We start from the raw sequence: 12,007 nt of genomic DNA, 5'->3' as shown, positions 1-12,007 counted from the left end.
ACCGCCGCAGCGATGCGATTAAACTCTCCATGCAGCTTCCTCCAACTATAATAGGTCCTCAAAGCCTCTGAATGCCACTCACCAGTACATGATCCACCAATGTAATGCAGTGTTGACCAGTTTCAAATACTTTTGCTTTCCCAAAGATGTCTTATCTGTGAGATCTAGAATGACCTTTATTTCAAGTGTTCTCTACAGTGGTATAACCAATCTGGTGTCTCGCCGTCTGTCAAGGCCTTATAAGAATGTAACAAAAGGATGAGCAGACCTTCAAGGCAAAGTATTGATGAGGGGAGAAAATATGAAGGTCGCTTGTTCCTACATGGCTTAAATAATTTTTAAAAAGGCATACGTGATCAATGTGAATTTTTCTTAACGATATGCATATTCTTTTCAAAATACAATTCTCTAAATATTCTGCTACCAGAATTCAATTTGTGCCTTCTTCTAAATCACCATATCATGTAAATGTTAACCTTTTCAGCCCTCTTAAGTATGTTCTGTCTTTGTGCTCAGAATGTATTACCTCTTTCTTCCTTCGATTAAAGAACTGCAGTGCCAACAAACTTAGTCCAAAGTGAGATTGCATTGTTTAAAATATCACTACCGACAGTAGAAACTCCAAACCAGAAAGTTAATAGTTGGGTCATTTTGGAAGACCTGGATTTCACCTGGAATCTGAGTACCCACCAGTTATTTTAGGCCTGCCGCTCAGAAAGCTTTACGCCTTTGCTTTTTGGGATCAATAAGATGCATTTACAATAATTCCCTCACAACACTGTCATGCCATTTTAGAATTAGAGGGTGTAAATGGAGAAACAACATACTAGAATAGTCCCAACTTGACAATGTTTGGTCTTAATCAAAGGGATGAATGGCCTGTTTCCATATATAGATTACATTTAAATGGCATGTTCTTTGTATATAGGTTATCCTACTCCTCTTCTGCTTGTGGATGAGGTATGGTATAAATAATGACAACTATTTTTGTATAGACCAGGATGAGACATCATCTTGCTGTCGACCATTAATCTGTTTTGAAGGTTCTGCTGAATACCACAGTCTGAGTTTCACCTTATTGATTATAAGTTTATTTTCTGCACAGTAAATTGACAGTGCACTGTTTGCTTCCTAATCACTATAACCAAAGTTTAATAATGAACTACCTGTTGGTTTGTTATAAAGTATCTTTTTGGGCGCTCACAATTTTTGCATGCATGATGGGAGTTCCTGTTGGGGTAGTGTTTCTTTGATGTTTTTTTATGGTAGTATTAATTTCTGTGACTTGTTTCAGGAGTGAATGTTCCAGAAATTCCTTGCATCCCAATGCTGAGGCATCTGTACTTGAAGTGGGTACGGCTCACTAAACCACAGCCTTTTAAAGATTTTCTCTGCATCAGCTTACGAACCTTTGTCATGAGGAACTGTGCAGGTGAGAGGACAATACCTTCTTCCGCAAATGTAAAATATGTACTCTAGCAGTTCCGATCTGAGGTCCCCCTCTCAACAAGATTGTTACTGCAACGAAAATCAGTATGGTTATTTGTTAAGCAACATGCCCTACAGACAGCAAGCTAATAGTTCTTTACAGCTGAGCTAAGCAGGCTGAGACATTTTCATGTGGATTGTGCTCCCTGGAGTAATGTCTAAATGTAGTGACTGCCACACCAAGAGGACTACGTTTCCCACATGTCTGGTGGCTGAAGCACCGAGGCAAATGTCTACATGAATAGATGTTCTTACGTGAGCATGAGTGACTCGAGTTTCTTGATGAGTTAAGCAGTGACTGTGTGTTAGCTTTAAGACTGAGGTGAGGGACCGCAGTTATCTTATCATATGGTAGATCTTCCCAGATGCTTGAAAGTTCAGGAGTTGTTCACATCTATAAGGTGGGTGGAAATCGTTAATTTAGTGTTTGGCCACCTTGCCTAGGTGCCTTTTGAGATAAAACGTAGTAACAGTTGATGTAGTTCAGACATTGAATTCAGAGCTAGTGTAAATATTTCTTGGTTTCACTCAATCTTTTCTACCAAAACCCACAAGATGATGGACGGAATGTTGCACACTGGAAAAACATTCACCCCCAGTCACAGATCTGGGTTTAATATATCGTTATTTTGCTCACCAAGCCACCCCATTTCAGACATGGCCATTTGCAAATCAGTCTTGACCCTGTGCCTCATGGAAACAGTCCAGTCCGAACTGCCAAGCCATGTCTTCCCTGGACCGGAATCAAGCAACCTAGGACCGGTTTCTGGCTATCAGCCATCTTCAGCCAGGATAGCTTGACTCCAGTGGCGTAGTGAGCACAGGACCAACGTCTGGGTATACCCTTCCCACATAGGGTGAATAGCAAAACACACAAGATGATGGACGGAATGTTGCACAATGGCATAAAATTCACCCCCAGTCACAGATCACTCAACCTTTTCTAGAACATCTTATTGAAGATGCTCTGGGGGTGAAACACTGAAACAATGTTTCTTTACAAATGCAGACTACAATGAATTCCAGTCTTCCTGCTCAAGAATGAAATGAGAAAGATTAATTCCCAAAATCACATTGCAGAAGTTCCTGGTAAAGCAACGCCATAACACTATTTGGGCAAGGCGTCTGGGAGCATTGACCTTGAAGTCCAATTTGATTTTTCACATAGTAACCAGTCTGATTGGTAAAAATGCCCTGCAGTCTTCCTATTGCTACTATTACCCACAGTACACAAACATTCATTTATGGGTAGAGGGGTCATATGCCGGACTTGCTGATGACATTACAAGTCAATCCAGTGCTGAACACTGCTGGGCCATTCTACTCACCCACTACCCACAGTATGTGCGTCCGTCTACACAAATCAGCTTATAGTATCTGCTTTGTTCAGTATTAAGGAAAATACAATCTTGGAGCACCAGGTATAGATTGAAAAAATAGTCATGATTCCATCTGATGGATAAACACAGGTTCCCAATGTAACTTCCTCATGACATTTGTTGTCACAGCTCAGTGCTAGCAGAATGTTGTAGTCCCTCAGGTTTTGTGCATCTTTCCTTTCCTTTTTTGCTGTCTTGATACTTTCCTTATCAGAAACATCCACGGTTTCTTCGTTTTCCTCCTGAGGTCTGCACTGATGGCTTCTGTGTTTACATTGCGAATGGTTAGTCATCATGACTACTACAGGACTAACATAATTTCTTTACATTCAGGACCCACCAACTCGTTAAAATATGTCCCATTGGTGACCGGCTTGGCATCAGCACGCAACCTCGAGCACTTAGAGCTGGTCCGGGTACCATTCCTTGGGGGTCTTATCCAGCATGTCGTGGAGGACAGCTGGCGATCAGGTAGGAATGTTTCCTAGCTTTACGAGAGTATCCCACAGATATAGCGCTATTTATGCCAAGCACCAAACACCTGGCTGTTTTTGCTTCTGTTTAACATTGTGACCCATACCTGCTTTTATTGCTTGCCTGATTCAGTAGACTGTTGATTTTTTTTTCTTTTTGAGAGAATTTGTGCGTTTATTTTAATATCCTTCCTCTTCTTTGGAGGTAGGATTGTGTTGTCCTCAGATGGTATTTTGCCAGTATTATTGCCTTTAACCGTAGTTTTTTAACTGTTTTTCAGTTCTGTTTGCCAATTCTGTAATTAAAATATGGAAATTCTCCTTTTTGTGTTGATACATTGGACGCTAATTCTGAATGATTTTCCTGCTTTCAGTGCACAAGTAGTTTCTTGTATGTATTCACTTTTTAACATCATTTTTATAGTTTTATTTTAATGTGTAGTGGAAAGTACTACCAACCCAGGTGTGATCACAGTTTTGTTCTAGGCAGCTTCCACCACCAGACATTTATTTGGATCCCTGGGTCGAGAGCCTCTGCTCTATGAGACCAGAAACAATGCAAATCCTAGATGGAGGTGTCACACCTCCTCCCCTAGGATGGACGCAGTGCTCAAGAGGGAAGCTTCAAAGGCCTGTTGTCTGTGTATTGCTACCCTCTACTGCTAGCAGCATATGGCAACGATTCAGAAAAGGTGGTGGTGATGAACAGAGTGTCTGAATTAAGCAGACCACTCTTACCCAGTCCAAAGATCAGGGCTTGATCCATCACCGTTATTTATCTCACTGCACCATCCCAGCTCAGAACCTGGCTATATGCAAATCAGTCTGTCCCTGGCCCAGTGCATCATGGGAACAGGGCAGACTAAACTACCAAGCCAATTCTTCACCAGAAAGGAGACAAGCTACCGGGGACCGGTTTCTGGCATTTCAGCCTTCTTCGGCCCGGCTTGCTTGAATCCTGATGGTGCAGTGAGAAAGGGACTCATGTCTGAGTATACCCTGCCACACCTATAGTGGCCAAAAACGATTCAGAAAAGGGGGTGGTGATGAACAGAGTGTCTGAATTAAGCAGACCACTCTTACCCAGTCCAAAGATCAGGGCTTGATCCATCACCGTTATTTATCTCACTGCACCATCCCAGCTCAGAACCTGGCTATATGCAAATCAGTCTGTCCCTGGCCCAGTGCATCATGGGAACAGGGCAGACTAAACTACCAAGCCAATTCTTCACCAGAAAGGAGACAAGCTACCGGGGACCGGTTTCTGGCATTTCAGCCTTCTTCGGCCCGGCTTGCTTGAATCCTGATGGTGCAGTGAGAAAGGGACTCATGTCTGAGTATACCCTGCCACACCTATAGTGGCCAAAAACGATTCAGAAAAGGGGGTGGTGATGAACAGAGTGTCTGAATTAAGCAGACCACTCTTACCCAGTCCAAAGATCAGGGCTTGATCCATCACCGTTTTTTAGCTCACTGCACCATCCGAGCTCAGAACCTGGCTTGTTTCCTTCCCAGTGTAAGAATTGGCTTTTGTAGTTTGGTTTGCCCTGTTCCCATCATGCACTGGGACAGGAACAGACTAATTTGCATACAGCCAGGTTCTGAAACTGGGATGGTGCAGTGAGCTAAAAAACGGTGTTGGATCTAGCCCTGATCTCTTGACTGGGTGAGAGCTTTCTGCTTAATTCAGAGACTCTGTCCCTCACCACCCCTTGTTGTAAATATAGCAGCATATGGCAGGCCCGGGTTTACGCCCCCACTTTGAGCGGGAAAACCAGCAGGAAAACTAGTCCGAATGTGTGTACCCACCTCTGCCAACTCCACACCTAAGGTGAGGGAGGTGAGGTGAAGCACATATTTCGGTCCCCACCATCTTAAAGATGGGGAGACCCCTCCGATCAGGGCTACGACTATGCCCCTTCCCACAGGAGGGTGGCATAATTGAGGGTGTAGACACTCCAGGTAAGGTGCCCATTGTCCCTACCTGCTGCTCTCCTAAAACACCCCTAAATGTAGTGTTCAGTTGGCTCCCTAAGACCTGAAAACTAGTTCTTGCTGACCTAAGAAGAATGACGAAGAAGACTCCGTGCATCGAAGCCTGAAGAAGCCTACTGACTACTGGCATGACTCCAGCTCCAAATACACTGCAAAAGAAGACAACTCTTGTCCTGCAGGCAGCGACTCCCAGAACCCGAGGAAGACTGCCTACAAAGACCTGAGACTCCAGAAGACAGCAGATCTGTCCCCAAGAAACCTACACAAAGGACACTGGTGCCTTCCAAATCTGCATTGGGCCGAACTCCCGATTTTGACCTCTGCACCTGGCCGCCCCTGTGCCACTGGTGGTGTAGTCACCTGACCTTTACACCTTATTAACCTTTATTCCTGAAGACTAGAACTGTAAGTTGTGTACTTTCCTGTATATCCGCATTATTTTCCTACCTAGGATAACATTGAACTGTTCAGAAATTGCACTGTCGACGTTTGAAAGTAAAAAGTATTTTTATTTAAAAACGTAGTTACTTTTTTGCGAAATTCTTGGTCTTAAAATGAAACCAAGCGTATTTATACAAACATTTGTGCGGATGTCAGTTTTGAGTTGTGTGTCATTTATTGATCAAAGTGTTGCAATACATGTCTTACACTCTTCTGTGTTAGGCCTAAGGTGTCTTGCCCGCACTACCACTAATAGAGCACTTTGAATTTACATTCAGCCCTGTACCTTTGCGGGGGAATCTCTGGATTCTGTTCATGGTATAGTATAGTATACTTAGTGGTATACCATATACCATATACAGAGCCAGCTTTCTACAATTGGGTAGTACAGGAGGTTTGTGAGGGGATATGGGTCCATTGTGCCCCCCACCACAGAAATTACCTCTAAAAAGATGCCAAAGAAAGTGAACTGGACAGTGAGCTGTTGAAAGACTTTTGACACTCTGACTGAAGCGATGTGCTCAGCACCCATTCTGAAAGCTCTAGATTATACGAAGCAGTTCATAGTGCCGACAGGTGCCTCTGAACCTGGGATAGGAGCAGTCTTATTCCAAACTAATGTTGAGGCCCATGACCAAAGCAAACGCAAGGAGATGATGGACAGAGCGCTGAAACTTTTCAGACACTCACCCCCCAGTCACAGATCTGACTGTTGTTTTTATTAGCAGGAGGTTACTCCACATACAGCATTGGAGTGCCATTGTGAGGGAAGCCTTTGCTGTGATTTGGTCCTGGAAGAAGATGAGGCCATATTTGTTTGGCTCTCACTTCCTTGTTCAAACTGACCACAGGCCTCTCAGATGGCTAATGCACATGACAGGTGAAAACCCCAAATTTTTGAGGTGAACCATTTCCCTCCAGGCTTTAGTCTTTAAAGTGGAGCACATACCTGGGACTGAGTGCGGATGGCCTTTACAGGTTCTTCCACTTTGGAGATAAAAACTCTCTTGGCAAAGGTTTGTTTAATCTCTTTCATTTGGGGGGTATGTAGGAAAGTACTCCTTTGTGACGTGATCACCCCCACTTTTTGCCTGGTGCATAATGTGATTCCGACTGAAAGTGCACTGGGTTCCTGCTAACCAGGTACCCAGTGAAAGATCTCTTTCCTAAAACTGTACATTAATTCTCCCAATTGTCAATATCTTTAGCACCCTCAATAAGGCCCTAGTAAATGGTAGCCCTGGTACCTAGGGCCTGAGGTACTAAAGAGGGTCCCCCTTGAGCAGGTTTGTCTCTGTGCTGGTCATTTCCATTACTGCCAGTGCAAGTGAACAGGAAAGCCATTTTAGAAAATGTTCTGGACACTGGTGAAAACGAGTTCCCCAGCTTCATGATGACATCACTGAAAAAAGGATGTATGGTATGAGATCTCCTATTGATAAACCCACACTGATTCCATTGTGGGATTTACCAATACATGCGCACAGTGCGCGCCTCTGGTGTGCTCACTGACTAGTTTCTGCCAGCCTGCTATCGAGTCATTGTTCTGATGTCCTAGGGTGAGAGTCTTCTACTCTCAGAGATCCAGAACAAATGTCTATCCAGTGAGAGCGTAGCACAACCTTTCCCATAGGATGACCGGCTAATTAGCTTTCCTAGGCTGGCAAGCTTCAAAAGCTGCCACCTTTGAAATTCAAATCTGACTCCACTCACAGGAGAGAAACACACATAGACCATTAAGGGACAATGACTCAAAAAGGAGAGTCAAACCAATTTTAGAAAAATATGCTTTGTTTAAGTTTTTTTTTTAAGACCAAGATCTTTGCAAAGAGTCGACACTTTTCAAAGAGTTCAGGGTAATCCAATAGAGGAAAACAACAATGCGAATTCACGGGTAAGTATCCAACGTACAGATCCAGTCTTCAGGGTTTAAGATCCGCAGAGGACAAGGTTCAGGTAAGCACAAACTCAGCACCACCATACTGGCCGGTAGGCGTCGGTGCAGAGTGGGCAAGACTTGCGGTTACGGAGGGCAACAGAGACCTTCATGTAGTGTTCTTGGGGACCGATCCCCTGTCCTTGGGAGTCTCTTGTCTTTGTCGAAGGGCAAGCAGTCTTCTTTGTGTTATGGTAGTTGCTGGCTGCAGGACAGGCGTCGTCTTCTTTTGCAGGGTCTTTGAAACTGGATAATAGGCCATTAGGACTGGGGCCAAGTCAGTAGGTGTCCTCCGGTTACGCGGTACGGCATCTTCTTCGTCGTCCTTTGTATGACAGCAGGATCTAGTATCCAGGTCTGGGGGAGCCACCTAAATACAACATTTAGGGGCGTTTTACAGGAGTATCTGGTAGGGCTAATGAGCACCTTACCTGGGGAGACTACACCCTCAATTATGCCACCCTCCAGTGGGAGGGGGCATAGTCCTAACTCTGATTGGAGGATTCTTCTAATCTCCCCATCTTCAAGATGGTGGGGACTGAAAAATGTGCACACCTCCTATTCTTCCTTGGTTTTCCTGTTGGTTTTACCACCCAAAGCGGGTGTGTAAACCAGGGACTGCCATCCCCTGCTCGCAGCGGAGGCTGGAGGTCGCATTCAAAAGGTGGCAGGGCAGGTCTTGGAAGCTTCTCTCTCAAGCACTGTGCCCATCCTGGGATGAGAAAGTGTGACACCTTTACCCAGGATGTGCATTGTTTCTGGTCCCAGAGAGCAGAGCCTCTTGACCCAGGGGTCTAGAATCCTGTCTGGTGGTGGCAGGCTGCCTACAGCCAGTCTATGGCCACACCAGGCTTGGTAGGTTTTCAAGGGACACTTCTGAGGTGCCCTCCGAGTACATGGTTCAATAAATCCCACTCTGGCATTAGTGCAGGTTTATTGAGAGAAGCATCTTGGTAGCAAGCACTCCTGGTTTCAGAGAAGCCACCTTGGAGCTGTTGAAATTGAGTTGTTGAGTTTCCAACCCATGTACTCTCCATGTCTTCCCTGGCACTTACACTTTCTAAGAATGGACTTAAATATTGTAGGGGCATACCTGCTCGTGCACATATGCCCACACCTGTGGTATAGTGCGCCCTGCCTTAGGGTTGGAAGGCCTGCTGGAGGGGTGACTTACCTATACCTTAGGCAGTGCAAGTTGGCATAGCACACAGGCAGTGTGCCATGTCTATTTTGTCGTTTTGTCTGCAGGGCCCAAGTGAGGGATGCCTAAGGGACCCTTTTAAGTCCCAATGCCCTAGGTATCCAGGTACCATTTACTAGGGACTTAAAAGGGCCCTGAAGGACCAATTGTGTAATAGGTTTAGGGAAGAAGCACTGGCAAAGGGGACCTAGTTGGCAGGTACCCTGTGCACTACAATCTAAACCTTATCATTTTCCAGGCCTAACCATTTCAAGAGCGGTACAAAAGGGGGTGGTGATGGACGGAGCATCTGAATCAATCAAACACTCACACCCAGTCAAAAGATCTGGGTTTAATCCATCGCCGTTCTTTAGCCCACTCTGCCACCCCAGTTCAGACATGGCTATATGCAAATCAGTCTTGCTTGAATCCAGTGGCAAAGTGAGCAAGGGACTCACGTCTGAGCATACCCTGCCACACTTATGGCAGCCAAAAGCGGTACAAAAGGGGGTGGTGATGGACGGAGCATCTGAATGAATCAAACACTCACACCCAGTCAAAAGATCTGGGTTTCATCCAATTTGATTGATTCAGATGCTTACTTTGCTGGATTCAAGCAAGCCGGGCTGAAGACGGCTGGAATGCCAGAAACCGGTCCTCGGAAGCTTGTTTCCGGTCCAGGGAAGACATGGCTTGGCAGTCCGGGCTGGACTGTTCCCATGAGGCACAGGGTCAGACTGATTTGCATATAGCCATGTCTGAACTGGGGTGGCAGAGTGGCCTAAAGAACGGTGATGGATTAAACCCAGATCTTTTGACTGGGTGTGAGTGTTTGATTGATTCAGATGCTCCGTCCATCACCACCCCCTTTTGTAACCATTTCAAGAGGCACTTTTTCACAACACATACCTCAGTTATTCCAGAGTGCTCAATGTCCCTCCAGTAGAATTGGAGAAAATGGGATCCAGCATATGGCCCACAATATGCGTTGGAATACGTACCAGTTTTGTAAACTGGAGGTTTTCTAGATCCTCAATGAGAGTAGTAGCCAGACGACAAGATGCCTCCTTGAAATGAAGATGAAGATCACCTAAAACTAGAAAATTAGTGTATCGCAGCAAAAAGATGGCAAAATGTCCGGTAATGCAGTTATAAAATTAAAAGCTAAGCCAAGCAGGCGGTAGATCAAAAACCACGCTAATGTAAGATTACATGATGGAGTCAGCTTAAAAAGGGCATGCAGAATGGGGGTAAGAATTTTAGGTGCTGAATTTTCAGTTAGCCAGGTCTCTGATAAAAATAGTGTGTCTGGCTGATGATCGACTAAGAAATCAAAAACCTCAGCCCAATGCTTCACCAGAGAGTGGCAATTCAACGAATAACAGGATGCCATAAAGGGAGCAGACCCACTCATACACAACACAAACCTGCATTTACCTCAACCCTCTATATTGTGAGAAATGTCCCTAGAATGTAGGCATTCTCAGACACTAGAATGGACAAGTTGCAAGATTTCAGGATTGAATTTGCCATCTATTGCCTAATGTTTATCTCTAACGGGCAGGGGTCTTGGCCCCTGGCGTGGTCTAGGCGCGGACGGACATACTTGCTTGCCTTAGGTGTGCCAGCAGCGGGTCCGCTGCGCTGCTGTGCAGCTGCCATAAGTAAATAGCGCGCCTTCAAGAGGGTGCGGCTAGGACTGAGGCATGGCAGACCCTGATAGACATGGGGAAGGGGGCAAAGAACCCCATTACTGGAGCCCAGTAGCTCACTTTCCTTCTGGCAGGCTTCCCTCTCAACCAAATTATTGGCAAAATAATGGTAAATTAAAATAAGAAATTTAAATAAACACGTCAAAAAAGAAACATAAACGTTTTTAAAGTATGTGGATCCCAACCTAAGATGGCCATTTTGAATACCCTCCAATAACAGTTTTAAATTTTTCTCAGTCTATTAATAGTGTTGAGTCTGTGGCTCTATTTTCTGCAGAGGTGTGTTATATTGCATTGCGGCTCTGCAGTCGGAATACCTGGTCTTCAAGTGACGTACTTTAAAGTCTCCAGGTTGAAATTGTTACTCTCTGTCTGGACCACCACACAATTAACCATTAAAGAACATTCTATGGAGGAATTCATTGCTTTCTACATGCTTGTGCAGTGGTGTTGCAGACAGAGTCCTGTTCAATTTAACATCAAGGGCATAATATAAATAATCTTTGGTGTGGGGGTTTTGATTTCTTCATGAGTTTGTCAGGCCCCTAGTGTGATTGCCAAAGCCTAACCTCGGCTGCAGTTCTCACCATTACTGAAGAAGGCATCGGCTGGTGTGATCTATCTAGATTTCAATTAGGAACACCATTGAAGTTCCACAGATCATATTGGGGTACTCCGTGAGCCCAGTTAGTTATGAAGATATGGTTGCCCAAAAAGTTCTTTAATTGTGATTTGGGGCATATGTATTGAGCAGAGCAATGTCCCTTACTTCCAGTCTACCACATACCACCACACATTTCCCAACCTTTTCTATGGTGGTCATACTAATCTAAAATAGTACCTTCTGCGTTATCCAGGCTAATACTCCCTTCGCATATGCAGAGTAGTTAGTGTAATAAACTTGCTCCCCACCACTTTCTGTTGAGCCTTACCCTCTGTATGGGTGAGGTGGGTTTCTTGTAGGTGGGCTATGTGATTTTTCTTTTTTTCCATACCGTTATGTAGGATTGTATTTTGTATCTCTTATCTGGGTTGTTTTAGCCCCTGACATTCCACTACTTGATTTTATACCTTCCTGCTTGTCTTTGCATCCTATCTTAAATGGAAATCTATCAGGGGAGGGCCACTGTTCAATTGTTATGTGTAGGTCTTTGAGTTGACCCAGCTCTTGCGTTCTCTTCATTGCCCTCCCTATTTGCAGTTTTTTGACTATGCTTTGCTCAGGAGTGGTGCGTTACTTCTTACCCGAATTTGTAACTCCCCTAATTCCTCTTCCCAAAGACTGAAAGGAAAAAACCCTTTATCCATGACCAATTGCTAAAACAAAATATAAATCAATTCAAACAGACTCCATAACCTAAACTATGTGTTACTAATAGCAGTGCACCGTATGGCGGGATGTT

At 44.5% G+C, this 12,007-nt stretch overlaps 1 protein-coding gene across 1 annotated transcript in view; it reads left to right on the top strand.

Annotated features, from left to right (window-relative positions):
* Positions 1-12,007, top strand: part of FBXO38 (F-box protein 38) — a 312,552-nt gene that overhangs the window by 56,185 nt on the left and 244,360 nt on the right. The window contains exons 6-7 of the mRNA XM_086931615.1: positions 1,295-1,432; positions 3,201-3,338. Of these exons, the coding sequence (XP_086787741.1) occupies positions 1,295-1,432; positions 3,201-3,338 (276 nt within the window). The remainder of the gene's footprint in view (positions 1-1,294; positions 1,433-3,200; positions 3,339-12,007) is intronic.

This window comes from Lissotriton vulgaris, chromosome 7, assembly GCF_964263255.1.
Source record: "Lissotriton vulgaris chromosome 7, aLisVul1.2, whole genome shotgun sequence".
NCBI lineage: Eukaryota > Metazoa > Chordata > Amphibia > Caudata > Salamandridae > Lissotriton > Lissotriton vulgaris.
This window is presented reverse-complemented; position numbering and strand designations above follow the sequence as displayed.